Source organism: Echiichthys vipera (genome assembly GCF_963691815.1).
Source record: "Echiichthys vipera genome assembly, chromosome: 13".
NCBI classification, from domain to species: domain Eukaryota; kingdom Metazoa; phylum Chordata; class Actinopteri; order Perciformes; family Trachinidae; genus Echiichthys; species Echiichthys vipera.
The window spans coordinates 16,706,463-16,726,648 of NC_139838.1; the positions used below are offsets into that span (position 1 = coordinate 16,706,463).

Sequence of the window (20,186 nt, forward strand, 5' to 3'; positions counted from 1 at the left end):
TAATGCACTGACACACCAGGTCCAGACTATTGTCAGATAACAATAAAGCTTTGGGCCTTCCACAAATCTGCCGCCCGTTCCCGGAGTGACTGTTCATCCTGCTTTTTGAACTTCTTCAAAAAGAGAGCGAGAGACTGCCGAGAGAGAGAAAACCTGTTCCTGTGCCTGCTCGACGGCATGACAAACACACTTGCTCACAGAGATGCACGCACACATCAATCAGTCGGTGAGTCACCTTATTCATAGGACGACCACTGCACAAAGAAAGAATGCGAAGCCTAAAAATAACAGCCATCATTCCTATGGAATCTGCAGCTCATCCATGTTTGGACGGCCTGCTGAGACAGGTTCATATGACCTTCTTGCGTCAAGCTGAGCTGAGCTGCTGTGACCTGGTTAAGTGTGTGACCTCTTGTGGAAGGAACTGCGTTGGAAATGTGGAAAGAAATGGCTTGGAACGGCATGCTTCTGTTTGGCAGGAGTGGGGTCGTGCAAAAAGAGGGATAGTAGTGTTCACGCACACATACACACACACACACACACACACACAGGGCCAGCTGGTGCTCTGTGTTTTAGTGAATGCTCAGTGATCCTCTACTGCAGCCACTGTGCTCGTGCGACATAAAGCAATGGAAAAAAAAGAGCTCTTGCACAACACACACATGGTCACAAGTGTGTATACACCCAAACAAACACACACAAACATGCACATTTATAATTACCTCAACACTCATCATCACAGGAATGTTTTTTTAATCACCCTTCAATTTCTGGTTCTTACATTCTTAAATAACAGCCCATAGTTTACTGATTATACTTTCAAGAATATTGCATAATTTCCACACTGATTGCACAGGATTGGCTCGCTTGTTTGTGTATATGAGCTGCTCTAACTTGGGATCAGTGTCTCTGGGAGCCCAGCTGCTATGATGTTGTTTACTGAGCCGCACTGGCATATTTTATGTGAATGCTTATAGCCCAGCACCACTAAGGCTTTATGGGGGTGAGTCATATCCACATAACAAACAAGCTCACCATGGGAAAATATCATGGTGATGTTAAAGCTAGTGTTAAGGCTCACACACTGGAGCTTTGTACAGGCTGGTTCGCACTGGAGGCCTAACATTTGGAAAGCAAACTGTCCAGGTGCCATACACGAGGTCTGCAGAGAGATTGTTGCAATAGATGGCAATAAGGGCTGCGCATTAAGGAACAACTGAGTCAGAGAAATAGTTTTAAAGATTGTTAATTATTGTCTAAAACATGTGCACGCTTGATGAGGCAACCGTGATAAGTAGCAGATGATTTCTTCATTCCTCTCACATGGTCGGGTTTTCAGTATCAGCAAAATCTCAGAAAGGGAATTCGGAGATTCCTGATGCAGTTATTACAAAAACCAGAAGAGAATAACATGAATGTTTGCACCATATGCTCATGTAGTCTTCTGTGAAAGGTAATACAGCAGGCGGTTTCCTCAGAGCGGAGCTAGAGTCGGTGCCGTTACAGGATTGCTCAATGGTTGTGTCACCAGGAGGCTGGACTGGTCGGGCGGAGTGTTTGAGCTCTGAGCTCAACATCACCGGAGCTCACTCACTCTCTGCTTCTCTCTGAGTGAGGCGGTCTCTCTTTCTCTCTTTCTCTCTGTTTGTCTCTCTGTTTCTCTTTTCTCTCTCTCTCCCTCTCTCTCTCTCAGTCTGGACTCTGAGGGATCGGGATTTTCTCACCAAAAGTACACAGACCTCAGAGCCACGGGCATCCACTCAAGACGAACGTGTTGGATTATCCCCGTCACTGAATCCGCTGAAGTTTCATTTTGAATGAATCTCACACGGAGAAATGGAGCGCACACTTTGTAGTTTATTTTAAAAGGACACATCCTTAAAAACAGCCGGGGTCTCGTTTTTGTGTTTTCATGGTGAATCGCTCTATTAGGATGAACTTGCAGTGGAGCAGCCCGGCAACCTGCATCCGCACCGGGAGAGTCGCGCACAAGCGGCTGGACTCAGACGATCAGCCGCCAGCAAAATGCGCCAGGCTGAGCGCTGAGGCGGGGGACACGCAAGGACTCCTCGGCACCTCTCCCGGGTCCCCGGTCAGCCCCGTCTCAAGCCCTGTCCCGGCAATCCACCAGGGGCCATCCAGGATAGGACCGTTTCTACTTCTACCTCTGACGGACCGGGAGAGCGTGCACAGCGCGATGAACACCGACACTGGCGATGAGCTGCTGTGCAAGGTATGCGCAATCCCGTCATTGTGCAATAGTCTTTGAATGAATGGTGTTTCAAGACACCGCGTTGCTCAATAGCCTGTCTGACATGTCATCAGTATTGAGTCGACTTTTTCACCAAATGTCATTCACGCGAAATGTGTCACGCTTTTTTTTTTTGCGTAATAATAAATGAGTGTTGCTTCATGATTTTTAAAATCCTGAACCATATGATTATTATTAAATCTGATTAGAAATACACGACAGAGCAGTCAAGCCCATATACAGTAGCCTGTGGTGTGTTGTGAAAATACAGCCTGCCCATTGAAATCCACCTATCCTGTTGGCACCGAGGCATCACACCGTGTCTGTCAACTCGGCTCATTTGCACACACGTCACCGCAATACGCCACGCCGTCACACACACGCAAACACACACACACACACACACACACACACAGAACGCAAACATGTGAGGCAAAGAAAGACTCATGATAAGGATCTGCTTTGATAAGGGCCCTCCGCTGTTCCAGATTTAGTCATTTTTATTTTGCCTGATAGACCTGCAGGCGTTTGGTTTTGTGGATTAATAAAGTTAATCGCTTCATGCTTTGGTGATTAATTTGTCATGCTCTTGCAAAAGCAGCATATTGAGCTGGAATCAAAGCGTATCCTACGCCTTTTTTTAACTGGCTGCCAAATTTCCATGCTTGTTTCCTCAGATGATCATTAAGAACACACTGACCCGTTGCCTCCTCCCCCTCACACACCCTCTCTCTCTCCCCCCTCCCTCCCTCCATATCTACCTAATTTCCATCCTGCCTCTCTCCCCCCTCTTCTCCTCTATCAGGTATTTGATATGGGGGTGTATCAGGAAAAGATCAGAGCCTATGGGATCCTACCGCCCCACAAGAACGTGGCTGGTGTCAGGGACATCATCCTCGGCGAACGTAAAGCCTACGTGTTCCTGGCCAAGGACTTTGGGGACATGCACACGCTGGTGAAGAGCTGCCGAAGGCTGGATGAGGAGCACGCCTGTAGGCTCTTCCGTCAGGTGGCTCTGGCTGTGGCGCACTGCCACCAGGCTGCCATCGTGCTGGGCGACCTCAAACTGCGAAAGTTTGTCTTCGCAGATGAGAAAAGGTGAGAAGGCGCATCCCTCGCACAACTTTCAAGGCCTTGAATTCTAAATGGTCAGTGTCGAAAGGCGCCTGAAAACCTTCTCACGTTTTTTAACCACCCGCCTGTTCAGCGTCATCCTTTTAACCAATTCACAGTTTTTTGTCCGTGCTCTAATAGTATCAGTTAACTTTATTTGGACGCTCTCAGAGTTAAATACATGCAGTGTAGTGGGACGAGCCGGTGAGGGCATGGAGCAAACGTGGCAGCGGCTGATACACACAGGCCATGTGTGCAGATATCTATGTGGGCACAGATAGAGTAGGAGGTTCTGTACTTGTGGAGGCAGACTGCATAGCTTCCCAGATTTTTCGCCATCTCTGTCTGCTGTCTGTCTCCCTTTCTCACTCTCGATGTGTCTCATTGTGTGCGTGTTGTGTGTTTGTTTTGCATGTGCGTGCGCATGCATGTGTGAATGAAGTGGGTGGTAGTTTGGCAGACCTGCTAGACGAGGCTGGTGAATGAGACAATCATCCCCTTATGTGGTCTATATCTTAGAATACATTTATTCCTCATTATTTATTAATAAGTTACATCATAACTATATGCTGCAGAATAACTGACTCTCCTAACAAGAATTCATTCAAATACACTGTCATCCATGCATGGAGTCGTTCAAAGGGGCGCACGCACGCACACACACACGTCTGCATCTCTGAGTACTACACATTCTTGTCAGGAAGACACACAAACCCCTGCTTAGAAAACTATTTGTTGCCTCTTTGCCCTTGCGTCACTCTTTTTCCTGTAAGCCGCACATCAGCCCCCTCGGCTTTCCAAAGGGCCTTTTTCATGGAGAGTTTTTAACAGTAACATTCTCCAGCCATGACCTCTGGGTTTGCAGGGTCACACTGGATGAATGAGAGCAGACAGCCAGTGAGAGAAGATGAAGTTGGTTGTGTCCCTCTGATAGCTATACGGCTGCAGAACGATGAGTCACAGTGTATATGTGCAGAGGGGAAGAGGGGGGCTGCATAGCTCACTTTCTTTCTTTGTGTGTGTGTGTGTGTGTCCATGCATGCTTGTGTAATTACACATTCAGAGCCAGCTCAAATGCCTTTTTCTGCCTTAAAATCAATGTTTTGTTAGCTGGGTGACAGCATTGCAATACTGATGCTGGTGGACCCAAAACACCCACTTGACCCTAGGATCTTGTGGGATCTTGCTTTTTTTTAAAATTCTCCTTACACTTTGGCCGACAACATACCGCGGTGCCACTAGATAGTATCTTACTGTGATGCGACTACAAAGCTGCAGATTTCGCCGATAGCCTGGAATTTGGCTTTTGTGCGCTCTGAGATTGCTGCCACACACGTCAACATAAGTCTCCTTGAAATGTTTCTGCATGACCTCATTTATCCCTTCATACGGTCTTCCAGATCCACAACCAGGCATCTTTCAAACCCCAACAATCCCTGCTGTGATGCAATGTCCCGGCCAACAATGCAGCACTCGAGCCAGAGACGGAGAAAGTCACAACAATTTGACAAATGCTATCTCCGCACACACACACACACACACACACACACACACACACACACACACACACACACACACACATACACACAGAGTGCAGACGGAAAAGCCAGTTTAGGGAAGGTGACTAGCACTGTCAAGCATGCAGAGCTCCGCTGCCGGGCCAGCCTCCCCGTGCGTCACTGATGTGGCAACAGCCATTTGAGGGTAATTATGGGATGGCTGGCGCAGGGAGTGTGGGACCCAGGTGCAGTTAGCCGCGGCAAGAGAGAGAGAGGGGAGGAGAGAGATATGTACTCTCAACAGAAGGATGAGTCACTCTCTCCACCCCTCTAACTCTCTGTTCTATTTCCTTTTCTGTCTCCATCTCTCGTTCTCCTCTCCTGACTTATCTCCTCCACTATCTCGGCGTTTAAATATCAGCTGCCTTCTATCTTGGTCCTTCTGGCTGTCACTCTTTTCATCCCCTCCCTGGCTGTCTATTTCTCTCTCCAGCCACTCTGTCTGACAACTGAAGTGTCTTGCAGAGTCGACCCTCTGAATGAGAGATGAAGCAGGACACTTCTCATGTGCGTTTGACTTGATAAAACCTCTATCACTGCGTTGTTCTCGGCAGCAAATCTCAAGAGGCACAAATGAAATTTGATTGAAAAACACAGCACGTCTGTTGCCCTAGAAAATTAATCACATATTTTCCCTTTCCCATCAATCAATTTGGAGTGTTTCAGCTGTAAATGTCTCATTCCACTAAGGGTGTCACAATACCAGAATTTTAAACCCTGATATGACATCAGTATAAAAAAAGAGGCCATACTCAATACCTCTTCAAAACCATGGTAAAAAGTTTAAAAAAAAAAGGCACACAAATAATTATCAACATGCACACAGTGTTGACTTATTTTTCTTTGAATATTACGCAAACAGATGAATAAATTATCAAAATAGTTGGCGATTGATTTAACAGCAACTAATCGATTAATCGTTGCAGCTTTAGTCCCGCCACTTTATGTCTAAATATAGCATTGTCTGTGTGTGTAGAGGAGGGTGCTGGAGTTTATTTTTATGTGTGTTTATGTGACCATATGTGCCAGGAAGTCATTGGAAATTTGCTTATGCAGCTCTGCTTCTCAAACGGGACTCACTTAGGTCATAGTGAGTTCACGTGTGTGTGTGTGTGTGTGTGTATGTGTGTGTGTGTGTGTGTGTGCGTGTGCGTGTGTGTGTGTGCGTGTGCGTGTGCGTGTGCGTGTGCGTGTGCGTGTTGCGTAGCTTAAGGCTAAAGGCAGGATGCTTGTTTTTCCATTATGCTATCAGTGACTTACATTTAACAGATCTCTGACATGTTTGAGTGTTAAACAAAGCCACTGTTAGAAATGGACTCACACACACACACCACACACACTCAGTGGTTTACTTTGGAACTCCAAGGACATCATTTGCAACAGATGTGGATGGCGGGATGAACATTAAGTTCTTGGGTTTCACCAAAATGTGTAAAATAAGACATTACATGCTAGAACCTGCTGTTCTTGTAGAAAGGGGATTCTCTTTTAGGAATAGCTCTTATAAATAAACATGCAGCAGAAATGAATGTCAGCATTGTCAAAGCTCTTAAAGGTCATCTGACATGTCCTGACCTTTTTTTGACTTTTTCTTTGTAGGACACAGGTGAGACTAGAAAGCCTCGAGGACTGCCGCGTCCTAGAAGACCCGAACGACGACTCCATGTCAGACACGCACGGCTGCCCCGCCTACGTCAGCCCAGAGATCCTAAGCGGCTCTGCGCCTTACTCCGGCAAGATGGCCGACATGTGGAGCCTGGGGGTCATGCTGTACACCATGCTGGTTGGCCGCTATCCCTTCCACGACCCGGACCCAGCCACACTGTTTTCTAAAATCCGCAGGGGCCAGTGCTGTTTGCCAGAGGGCTTGTCGCCCAGGGCCAAGTGTCTGCTCCAGAGCCTGCTGAGGAAAGAACCCTTGGAGAGACTCTCGGCGAATGAGTTGCTCGCTCACCCGTGGTTCCACCAGCAGCTGTCGTCGCAGGAAGTGGCGCTGGGTGAACAGGAAGTGAGCTCGGCAGAACAGATGGTGCCGTCCTTTGACGTGGAAGAGGACGATGATCTGTTCTGCTGACGGACTCCATTCAGCTGAGTCTGGCTGAGGGACCAAACCAGAGATTGCTATGAGGGACCCATTGTTGTTGTTTTTTTTTACATTGGCACTTTTTAGAAACCCATTTGTGTACTGTCGAGTGTACATACACCCTCAAGCTTTCTACAAAAACTTACTGTACTGTATTTTGTTGTCGTATATGTGTTACTTGCTAAGGGCATTGTTCACAATGATCATTCATTGTGTTTCTATATGTACGTTTTTGAAAGTATTTGGTGCTAAAAGAAATAACAAAGACTCAGAATTTGCCAGATTATGTTAACAAAATAATATCTGCAGGCGACTATAGTAGTGGGTATATCACAGAAAACTAACTCACGGAAAACGGTAGGCACCATTGCCCGTGGACTCACAAGGCTTCAGAAAGCATTAGATGAATCCTGAATGGGAGGCGTGATGCTGTTCCTCTCACTCTCGGACCAGGCTGGAGGCTCTGTCGGTTGACTCATCGACCGGCTCGAGGAAGGCCTCGCACAAGCTTTGACGTCTCACAGCAGGCAATGTCACAGACTGAGAAAGATGCTTAGAGAAGGACTGATGTGTCACACTCGGCGGGGATGCTACAAGGTGTCTCACTGCCAATCTGGCAATGTCTCAGCAAACAGAGAGCATTTACAAATCCCACACCATGTGCAGAAGGTTGAGAAAGGCACACACACTCAACAATAAGATGTGGGCACGGGGCTAACTCGCAGGTCTGTAAATGGCTAAAGAAATCTCAGTTATATTATCATTGACGGTTACAACTAAAGCCTTTAACTTTTTAAAAACATGCTCAAACCTGAATATATCATATAAAAAGGTTACATCAGACAGGAAGTGTCTAACAGGGTCTAGCCATGCAAATTTGACTGACTGATCAATCTGTTAAGCTCTTCTGAAATGCCGTGTATGAAATTAGCCACAGCTAAACCTAACACTAATGCTTCTGTTTTTTATTCTTAAAAAAAAAAACACACTGAAATGAGATCTGTTTTTAAAATGTGTTTGTATGCCTTTGCAGCAAACATAGATGGTTAGACAAATCTTGTGGCATGCTGCAGTGGGATTTCTGTGTAAAAAATACACAGAAAATTAAAATGGTACTTCCTACTGATGCAATACGAGTTCTCACTCAATCCAACAATATCTGTATTTCTTAACAAACGTATCAAATATCCAATTAAGAAACCATCAGGAAAAAAACACATTACAGAAAAATGAAGGCTTTCTCAGTTGAACCTGTTTTGTTATTTTCTGTTGGAACATTATGTCAAGCTGAGCTGTGCTGAGTGTTGTGCCCGTATCACTGTGTTTCATAAACTGAATGGCTCTGAATCAGTCGCAGTCAGATATTTGATGTTGGTTGTCTGACGATGACTCAACACTTCAGCTTGTCTGCAGAGAATGGTCGTGACCTTGGCTGGAGGAATCTGTTCGGACTGTATCGCCTCTTTTGAAAATGCTACTTTTTTTCCCATTCCTTTTTAATTTTTCCTGCCGTTGAAAGCTGTGTGTCCATGGAGACTATTCATCATAGTTAGTGTAATGATGTACCACGTTCTAAATGGTGTTTTAATCTTAGATTTTGACAAGCAGATGCTGTGCTTCGGTGACATTTATCCATACAGGCTACTGTAGATCTGCAGCCAGCCATTTCATTCTGGCACAATCACTTCTTTTGACGACGGTACTAAGTCTGGCATATCCGAGAAGCGCTGTGTATTCATTTTTTGGGTCGCGCAGTTGGCTAATAAACGTCTTTTGCAGTTCTTTAATTATTTTCTCTCATCTGCTCGAGATACCAGATGGGAACAGACTTGTGACAATCTGAATTGTTCCTCACAGAAACGTAATTTAAGAGATTTATGACTCTTTTTTTTTCCTGGTTTATACATGTAGAGTTGGTCACACATTCATGTGACACGTAGAGTAAACTGACACGGGTGCACAAACTTCATATTGCACTGTGAATTACGTATTTGTGACACAACCTAGAGGCTATTACCGGTCCAGACAGGTTACACACAAGATATATTCATTGTACAAAAGATGTAAATATGTATATTTGAAATATGTGTGGAGATGTTGAATAAAGATCACATTTTTTCATATTCACATGACTTGTTTTTTTTTCTTCATTGCTGCTGCTTGTCTTTCGCACACACACACACACATACACACACACACACACACACACACACACACACACACACACACACACACACACACAGAAGGTTTTCCTGTATTTCTCTCGATACAGATCTTCATCACACACAAAACAATGCATTTTCTTATTTTCCCCGGCGCTTTTAATTTCCTCCTTGAAAGGGAAAAAACTCCATCACCGCTTCTAACCGTTTACTCTTCTCTGACCTTTGCGTAATGTAACATTTAACTCTTCAAACACTCAAATGTCAATAGCGGGTCAGTTCCTTCTCCTGGAACACACAAGGGGGGGAGCATACAGTATATTACCACTCGCTCTTTTATACTCAGCTTCAGCGGTAATCGGTGGAACCCATCCAACACTGAACACCAGCATTATTTTAACTCAAATACATGTATTATTTTCCATGGTATCCACTTTTGCCTATGAATCATTGTTTGACCTATAAGAGCTTGGCATGTCTCCACCGTCTGTGTGTTATGACTACCCTAGGCCTGGCTGGCCGGGGCTTGCGTAAGCACCGTGTGCGTGCGTGTTCATGTGCATACCTGCCTGCCTGCCTGTCTGTGTTGGTGTGTGTGTGTGAGCACAAGAGTCAGATTAGGTATCAACAGGGTAGCTGGTGTGTATCAGCTGCTGGAAAGCTGCCAATCAGCGATTGCCTAACACGTCAAAACCAGGCTCCTCCGGGAATGACAACAGGGCCCCTAAAAAAGTAGGTTAGCGGTAGGTCACTTAATGAATTTTTGGATAAATGTGTGTGAAAAAGGTGCCTTTGATTAGGAGGGTGGTTGACGGATGGTGTGTGAGGAAATTATTTGATGAAAGAATTTTTGTGTGTACATGAAGAGTCTGTCATTTAAGGATTTACCAGATTTGATGACAAGGAAATAGTAAGACATTTTGGGAAATATGCTTCTTCACTTTCTTGCCGCCAGTTACGAAACTGGCAGCTTGTTAGCTTAACTTAGCTAGCATATGGAAACAGCTAGTCCAAAAGTAATACAAAAATACACATACCAGCACTCTTAACCCCCCTGAAAACCACAGTGTGTTGATTTTATGCTTCAGTTTTTGTAAGAACTTCAAGAACGAGACAAAGAGAGCCAAAGACATGACGTCAAGTCTGGGCTAGCCTCTGTTGCGAGAGCTTCTGTAAATCTGTCAACCAGCATTTCTTTCATCGTTCTTGACGAAAATAATTAGGCGTGTTCTTTAAGGTTGCGTGTCGGTTTTAAGGGTACATACCAAAATCAGTAAGCACCACAAAGTACCGATTCACATTAAATTAGTTGGTGCCAAATTTTGGTAGGCCTACCCAGCAGTGTAGACAGAAATTGAAGTGTGGGTGGGCCCGAAGGAAAATGGGTGGGCCTATCGCCCGTCAGACCAATCAGACTTGCTATGTCCTAAAAGGCATATGTTGACCATAGGCCAATACAACTTCACTTGACGCAATGCACTCCTTTATTCAGACAAGGTGTATGCTAGTTATGGAGCCTTCACGTTCTTTGCAAATATGGTAAATACCAAAAGCTGATGTGAAAATTGCTCATGAACAACCCCTCACCTGGTAATGTCCACAAAGGAGCTCGTAGAATATTTTGATACACCAGTTGCTGAGATGAAACAGATGACAATACCGTTAGGTCAGGATCTGTTGGTCAGTCATGTTACATTTCACTACAACAACAAAAGCACTTGAACATAACGCACTGGTGATTTCCAGTTCACAAATGGAAAGAACCATTTCCCATAGCACGTAAAGGCAGCAATATGCCCTTTAGAGGTTACAGTCACAAAACATTAACAGAGTCCTGTAGCACGATGGTCGCATACAAAGCCAGCATCAATATTAAAGCACGCACGCACACACACACACACACACAGGCGTGGTGGCCACATGTTTGAGGAGAACCCGAGACAGAAGTGATCTGTGTTGATAATGATGTCGGTGTTTTCGTCCTCCTTTACCGTATGTCGTCTTTTGCTGAAGAAATTAAATAAAGAACTTTGTTTCGCCATTATTTTTACTCAAGGCTGGAAAAACGCTGAATGGAAGAGGAGGGCCACTCGCCTCCGATTGGCCAAATGCCATTTCACTTAAACCAATCGGACATGAGATCTGAATTTGTAAAGAAGCAAGAAACATTTGTTTTATTTTTTTATTGGTCCTATATTCAAATCATTTAAAATGTATTCACTTGCTGCTGTTCATTATACAGTCTCCCAGATCTTTTTCCAGTCTTCTGGTAGGTGGGCCTCATGGTCTCAAGTGGGCCCACCCACAGCCACGCTGCTGGGCTGAGAGTGTGAGTGTGTACCCTTGGGTAGCCTACTGGTACCAAATTCAAAAGTGAACAATACTCAACCCTAGTGTTTCTGGGATTTAGTTTCCATATCATTAACAAATGCTTTAGAGGTGCTGGTAAGAAAATGTTGTTCCTTTCAGACAGAGACATGCTAGCTGTTTTCCCAGGATTGAACCTATGTTCCCCGTCCTGTTACTTTTTTCCACAATCAGTGCCAAATTACCCGGCAAATATACCTATGTAGACCCTAGCACTACCCCCTAACCCTGCCCCTGCCCCTAACCCTATCAGTTACCTCTAGCCCTAACAAAATGCTGAATTAAATTAGCGACGGCAGAGGCTTATGTGACAGGGGAACATCAAACCCGGGGAACATAGGGATGACCCTGTTTTTCCTGAATCGACTCTTTGTGCTAAGCTAAGCAGCTGCTAGAGTAGTTTCATATTCACAGTAGACGCGTGAGTGATATTATTAATAGCTAAAAGTTAGGAAGTGTTTTGTGGTTTACAGTAAAATGAAGTTACAGTAGATGTTCTCCATTGTATGTGATCTCATCCTGTCCCTTTGCCACAAGTGTAAACTTTATCCTTTCTTCTGATCCGGGATAATTTAAGTTTCCCAACCACGTAAGCCTTTAAATAACATACCTCACAAACTTCCTTGTTGGTTCACACACCGGATCGTCATCAGATATTTCCTCGATCCTCCATGACCTCATTTGATGAGTATTTGCTGGTATTTCAGGAAATGTTTTGAGTTTATTTTAAGGCAGATTTAGAAAAAAAAAAGTAATGGTACAGTCACATGAGCAGGTTGTTTTGGACTTTCTGGAGTGTCAGTCTTTTCACACATTAGCCACACAAGGAAGTGAAGAAGCAGATCGGAGATTTGACAGTTAAGCACCTGCTTCAGTCTCCACTCTGGGATGATAATAAGTATTATGCTTCTTCCTGGAACTCTTTGGCACATTCAAGCGCTTCACTGATGCAATGGAAACAGCCTCCTCTGTTTAAATGACTCTTTGACCTGATTTATTTCATACAAATCCCTGAAGGAATGTGAGCTGTTAGCAAGGATAGTTCGGTGAGAAGTTTGACTGTTTGCAATAAGGTTGGTATTTTCAACTGTCCTCTTGAATCACAAAAGGCATACCTGGAATTCATTTTAATCAAGTGAAATTATGATCTCTGCTGCCACCTTGTGGATTGTTGCAGATAACATAGTGTACTGAAATACTGTACATGTCCTTGTAAGGTGCAATACTCTAACAGTCCTTCTCTGTTGCTCTTCCTGGGGTTTCTTTGATTGTTTTTACAGTTAAAAGGGTTTGGTTGGGTTTGTGTTTTAATCAATTTCTTATCACTGATCTAAAAAGTATTAAGGATGTTAATGGCTATTAATAAAGCCTTTTAAAAGCCATAAAGTATGTTCTTTTTTGCCAAAATATTTTAAGTTTCCATCTTGGATAGACCATCCGATTGATTGATTGATTGATTTAAAGGTGCCCTTTGGGCTTTTCTTGTAAATAAACAAAAGGAATGTTTTGTGAATTCAGATGCTGCATGAATTTCCTCCTTCATGAAATAAATCCAACAGTTTTGAAAGTTTTTAAACCTGCTTTGTTTACATCCAGGTTAACGAGCAGTCGTCTTCTTCTTCACTGCATTTGTTTACGCATTGCCACACTTCTTTGCACATTATGGCCACCTGTCGAAAGGTGCAAAAGTGTGACACCACTGGCAGGAAAGTGTATAGTGTCACCCATATGTTTGTTTGTGTGTGTGTGTGTGCACAAGAACAATTAAAACAGGGACAAACCCATAATGCTTTGAAGCGCCCCTAGTGATCGAAAACTCAATAGGTTGCATATAAAAAAGAAAATAATTAGCAATGAAAACAATCTTTAGTTGCTGCCCTAGTAAAAAGAAACACAGAAATAGCAATCTTGATCTTTCTCTGACAGCATGAATCTCCACTGGAGTCTTGAGTGTTGTTGTCGGTTAAAAGGCTTTTACACACAAACATGAGAAGAATGGAGAGTGTTTCTCTGATACAAAGTGCCCCCTTTGTGTTATCGTTATGCTGTTTTGTCAGACAAAGTGAAACAGACACTGACACTGTTAAGACATTAGAACTTTGCCAATGACATGACCCTGAGTGGCCGTGTTCACGGGGTTTGTTTATCTTGGCTTATCTAACTGGTGTGAGAATTCTGAATTCCCGCCTGGAAATAAAAGAAATGATAGTACAAGCGTGATCTTTTGTCAGGAGACTTGTTGTAAAGGCACACATTAAACAATGCTCAAGCTCACTTATTCTGTGTCTTATTGATTTACACTTATGGGAACTCCTCATATCAGACTCTTGACCACAGGCTGTACAGTATATTATGATGACCACGTTATGACAACAAAAGTCCAGAAGAGGGCAGTGTATCCAAGCACCTGACCAGATTATTCTTCATCTTTGCAATTTATCTAACCTCTTTCACACAAGGAACAGGTGGATCAGAGCACATGGGAATAATGGCCTGGGATTGAAAACACTGTCAAAGAAAAGCAATGAAATCAAAAAGGAGGATATTATTCAGAACATGCACATGTTATCTGCAGAAAAGGAACAATGCTTCTGAGAAAAAAACTACATATCCAAAGAACATCTGATCGCTGATGTTTTCATGATAATACACCATTTGGTTGTCATTGTTCCCCAAACAAAAGATGGTCCACTAATCATACATCCCCACTCGTATTTTCGTTTGAGGCGAAAAACATGATACGACCTCAGATTTGGGTTTTATGGGGTCCTAAACTGCAGCAGACCCAAATTGTTTATAATTGTTCAGTTGTAAAATCGTCCATCTGTCCGTGTGGAACCAATCAGCCTTTCTTGGCCTGTGCTCAGACTGTTAAATGTGTCGCTAGATTAGCAAAGCCGAGTAAAAACACCCATATAGGTCTTTAAAAAGCGTGTTTTTACAAGTTGAAGTGTTCACAGCCACGCCTAAAAGCATTCTGCTACCGCACAGAAAAGTGTACTGCAAGTCAAGGACTCAAGGATGACCGATGGCAATCTACTTCCTGCCTTTCAGTGGTTTGATTTCAACTAGGTCTCAGATCCACTGTTATCAGAGTAGATCTGTAGACCTACTTCAAAGTCAGTTTTACAGAACCAGTCTTGGTCAGTTTTGAGCTAGGTACAGAGGTCCAGTCACTTGGAATAGTTTTCCTGTATCACTCCGCAGACGCTCACCTCTTATCACTTTTAAAAACATCTTAAAAACATCTTCTCTCAAAAGCATATGACAGTGTGCAAACGTACTGACCGTTTGTAAATCGTCTTTTGTTTGTAAATTACTTTCTTCTTCCTTCTTTTAGATTCCTTAGAAAAGTTGAATCTACTTGTGTCTTGCTTCTATGGTCTGTTTTCGTTGATGTTTCAATTTTGACATTAGGTGGGAATCTCTTGCAAGCACTCAGGGGTTTCTTTTGTCCCACCTGTGCATTTCTGTAGGTATGAATATATGTCATTTCTGCATTTATTTTAATATTGTTTATTTCGCACAAATAAATAAATGAAAAAAATTCAAATGAAATGACTGTTATACACTGAGTAGAGTAGCCTATTTCAGGAGCAGTTTCTCAAGAATATTTAAATGTCATATGAGTTGAATTTATGTTTATTGTACTGGAGTAGTTTCCACACACTCTTTATGAGTGATGATCTCCATTTAATGTTTTATGACGGAGGTTTCCAAGGTTCAGTTTCAGGGGAGGCTCAGAAGCCCCGCGGTATTTTGAAAACTTTGAAAACCCTGGTTCTAAGATATATTACCTTGACTGGAATATTTACTTTGTACAAATATATAAAGGATAAAAGAGTGACTGATCAAGACGAATATGAATTGTACCCTCAAATTGTTTAACCATGTTCTCCCCAAAAAGGTTCACGTAATCCTTTTTCTCAGTTGAATGAGCTTCGTCTATCCAATATAAATACTGTACATACTTGCTGAGATTGAATGATATCGATGTTAAGCATCTAACACGTATAAAAAGAAAGGCCACTTTCATGCCCACCCCTCCTTTCCCTCCTCTCATGTCTGTATTATCCAGTTTATCTTTTAGATATCAAAGGACATGGATTAAAATAAATGTCTCTCCTGCAGGTAAAAGAGACCAAACAAGGAGAAATTATTGATTCTAACAGCCAAACATACAGCAACATCCCACATGAACTCATCATTTCATCCATTTATCTCTAATAGCTGCAGCAGAGCAGGAGATAGGCTGCATGTCATTTCATCCATGAGTTCCACTTTCTGTTTCGTTGAAGATTCCTAGAAATGTGTTATTCTGCCACCGGCTTTGTGCACCGAGGCTGCAGCATTAACACTGACATCACTGGCTGACTGCTGCTAATGGGGCCAATGAAGTGTACCAGAGCGCTCTCTGAAAGCTTTGTGTCATTCGTAAGGCCAAACTGACAGACATGTTCTGAATAATCTGAATTGTTAATTCAAACATTCGGTACTTATAGTGCCAATGCTGAATATTTCTGGTCAAAGTCAATAGGGGGGGATTTGAGGAAGCATCAAAGACACAATTCACAAGATGAGCACAGATAGAAAATCTCTCACAGTGTGATGTGATCTGATTAAATCTTTTAACTGTAGCAGAAACCTGGATGCAAAAATGTTCAAACAAACAGGAAAAAACCAAGCTCACATCCCAGTCTTTCCTACAGTGAAGCCTACAGCTGTGACACCACGCCTCACATATTTACCAATTTTTCAAAAGGAAATAACTTCAGCAGGTACTCCCTAACGCTCTTGTGGTGTTGAATATTACATTTTATTATGCTTGGTTAGTTTGGTTTAATAAAGACTTAAAATTAAGAGAAAACAAGGCCAAAATCAAAAAATGTCTAGTCCTTTCCTCGAACACAGTAGTGTTTTTGTCTTCGGGGGAAATATTGGAATTAAGCTGGACTCTGCTGTCATCCAGTGGGGTGTTTTCACTCGAAAACATCCTCTTGCATGTCACTCATGCTTCAAGGGGCGCACAGTATCTTGTGCTCTCAGGGCTGCCTTGTTCAAAAGGCGAGGTGTCAATCTACCTAAAACCTTTTCATCATCCGTGGTATAATTTGAAATTTGGCCCAGCCAGGTGTTAATTATTTCCTTTAGGGAGGTAAAAAGTTCTTCCAAAATATGAAAACTGTGTAAATACTAAACCACTCAGGGAGACCTGAACTTTGTTTAGTTAAGTGCAGTTGTATATACAGTACATGTATAAGCTGCTTAACTCCTAACCCCCTCCAAAATGATAAATCAGCACCTTTCCTTACTGAAAGAGAGAAAATGATGCAAGAGATTAGCTCAAAGTTAAACAAAGAGCACTGTGTAAAAGGATTTGCTCTGCCACACGGGGCCATGTTGACTAAATTAGTATACAGGGAATGTGGCTGCAGCTTTTGTGGTATTTCATTCTTATTCTCTAAAACTTCCCATTAGCCAACTTGCTGCTCACTTCAAGCCTGTGGATAAGATGTTGGGTACATAGGTCCCATTGTACGGAAATACACAGGTCACTTCAGCAGCATTAACCCTTGTCCTGCTTGTGTAACGGGGTCCAAAATCGCATGCTTGAGAGCAAACGAGCTGGCATAAGACTTTGCCTTTGTGTTTACCAGTAAACCCAATGGTTTATTACATTTTAAGCTGAAATTGGCACATTTCTATGAAAAATATGTTCTATGAGAACATATGAGACAGACAATCTGTGAAAGAGTAATGTCACTCTACCTCCACCTGCTGCTCCCTTTCTTCCACCACGCCCCAAACTAAATAAAAAACAGTGAGAGTGGAGGAGTCTCTGATGCAGATTCAACGACTGCTTGTGACTCCCGATTAAACTGGGAAACTAGACAGCGTTGACTCGAGATTTTGTTACTGTGTCACCTGTTTCCCGCATAAAGAGATCAGAAACATAGTTTAGTGTACTGTTTAGCTGTGAATGTGAAAATAGCTGTACACATACAGGTTGTAAAATTTCTGAGTAACCCCTGAAATAACACTAGAACACTATGATATGATATGATACTTTAAGTACAAAAGTGACATATTCAATTTTTACAGTATAAAGCGTGTATGGTCAACTTGTTAGTGAACAGTTGCCTGTTTACACATCCAACCGAGTGACATTAGCATTCATTCCGAGTCCTGGTCCTAGCAACATGGCAATTGTGAGTCAATATTCACCCTTCGTTTTGCTCTGTATTTGACTCCACCAAAAGTTATTATCCGTCTCTTATCTCGCCAAATGCTCCACTATGTTCATCAGCTTTAGATTGTGGTATTCCAACTTTAACTTCAGCAAAGAATCTGAATACCTTTTCCCCCATTGAGCACATCATTCTGAGTGTGCTTTACATGCTTGTACTTATGAGAATATGGCAAGCATGCTCGCTGTAATTGAACTGAACTTCATCAATCCTCAGAGGAGGGATTAAACATGTGCTTTCCCCTGACGTGCTGTCTACACTCTCATCTAATTTGCCTCTTGTGCTCGTTCTATTGGCTCATCCTCCGTGGCATGTCCCTGATCATTGGCTGGCTGTCTCTGAGAGGGAAAAATTGTGAGTACTTATTTCTTCAACTTACTTCCTTTCATTAGTTACAGTACAAACTAGTCCATGTGCCCGCACTGTGTCAAATATGAAAAGGGATTAAGTCACCAATCCACATAGTTGCACAATGGTCTCCTCCCTTTCTCTCCTTCTACTCTGAGCTCCCCATGGGTGAGCCAGGGGGTTATGAACAGGGGAGCAGTGAAAGGGGTAATCTTTCACTCCTTTGCATAGCACAAAGGCTTAGCTGGAGATAAGCTCACATTTTCAGCACGCACAGCAAGTAATGTTAGGTAGACGTTACCCGCCTTAGAAGGAAAGTTGGTCACACATCTAAGACTATGTATATGGGCCAATAAATTATACATTCAGAGGTACAAGAATACACACAAAGAACCAACACATGAACCTGAAAGTCTTTACTAGCATTTAAGCTACATGGCTTTTAAAAGGTGCACCATAATTACTGCACGGTAAAATAAAAGCTTCAGGTAAACTCGATTTAACTTGCTCCCATTTTGGAACAACCATATGTGTATGTGTGGCAAAGGGTTGAAGGATAATGTGGTCCATTTATTCACTGCTTTTGCACATAACAGGTAGCTGCTGCATTCATGAGTCAGCGGGTGATGGATGGAGAAGAGGAAAAAACACTCACAGGCTGGAGAAATGATCGACAGATGGAAAGAAAAGAAAGACAGGAGTTTAGAGGATGATAGCTGAGGGTTGGAAGGGAGGGAACAGAAAGCAATGCAGCCGCAGGATATGAGAGAAAATGAAACATGAATGAGGAGAGAGAGGGAGAGAGAGAATAATAGAACAGCGAGAAGTCAAGAAGAGGTGTTGCAGCAAGCTGGGAGTTCAGTTTGTATGGCTCAACTCCGCGGGTGACTTTAATTACTTTTCGGTGTCAGCGCCTCTCTTGGTCATGAGCTGCATGCTCCAATCACCAGCTTTGCAATCGGGGGGCTTTATGAGGGCCTCTGTCGGCTGTCAGGCTGTTATTACGCTGGCGCCGGAGACCATCAGCACGTAGGGGGATTTTTATTTTTAATTTTGTTTCCATCTATTCTCTGGAGGTTAAGGTTAGTTTTAAAGGCTGACTTGCAGACAGAAGGGTGGAAAACGGGAAACTAATTGTGAAAATACATGTGATTATTCATAATGAGATAGCACAATAAAGCGCTGTATCATATTCATTGTGAAATGCTGAACTGCACCTCTTCAAACAAAGTGAAGTGCTGCCTCACACATCCATCTTCATCCACTGTGTAAGGAATGCAGTGGTGAATAACAGCCTTGAAGGCGAGAATAAAGCCACCTGCTTCCTGTTAAAACACAATTGTCTCCATGGTCACCATGACTGGGCCACATGTATGCGAGGTGTTGATCTGTCTCCCAGGTGCTGCTCTGTGATTCCTGAGCCTTTCTCTCATCCCAAATTCTAGAAACCTCTTCACTTTGTCTTTTATTCGCCGGATCAAATTCTCTCTCAGATTCTCTGTATCTCCTCCGCCCAGATTTCTCTTTCCAATCGCCATCTTCGTCGAGCATGCCACCATTCAACCACGGACTGTGCTTAATGCCCAACAGACAATCTTAAAATTGTCTTTTATTTTATCTGAGCTCCTGGCAAAAGTATTCCTCTCACATCTTTTTAGACTACTACAAAATTTTGGACAAATTCCAGAGAGGAATGCAGAGTCACCTGTTTTAGAGGTAATTTGACTGCGTCTGTCTTTAGACTCTGGAAAGCATGCCGTTTTTATTATTTGCGTAGAGTCAACCATTCCTCCTGCATCGTCTGACACATGCATTAACTGTAAGGCCTTGGTGCGTCTTCTATCTGCAACCCACCCAGTCACCAGAACAAAATGTTGGCATTGTATGTTTCTGCAAACCAAAGATATGATGAATATCAATGTTTCTGACACTTTGTCATTCTCCATGGTCGCAGTTTTAAACACGATTAGCATTGTGAATTCAAATAACAACAAGTATTATCGTTTCTTAGACATAGGCATCAAATCGACATAGTTACAGTTATAGAAAAAGATC

The 20,186-nt window shown here is 42.9% G+C and overlaps 1 protein-coding gene across 1 annotated transcript; it reads left to right on the forward strand.

The window, feature by feature from the left end:
- Nucleotides 1–1,621: 1,621 nt before the first annotated feature.
- trib1 (tribbles pseudokinase 1) lies at nucleotides 1,622–9,133 on the forward strand. Its single transcript, XM_083926285.1, has 3 exons — nucleotides 1,622–2,233; nucleotides 3,057–3,349; nucleotides 6,523–9,133. The coding sequence occupies exons 1-3, from the start codon at nucleotides 1,913–1,915 to the stop codon at nucleotides 6,995–6,997; spliced, it is 1,089 nt and encodes a 362-aa protein (XP_083782411.1). The 5' UTR covers nucleotides 1,622–1,912; the 3' UTR covers nucleotides 6,998–9,133.
- The last annotated feature ends 11,053 nt before the right edge of the window (nucleotides 9,134–20,186 follow it).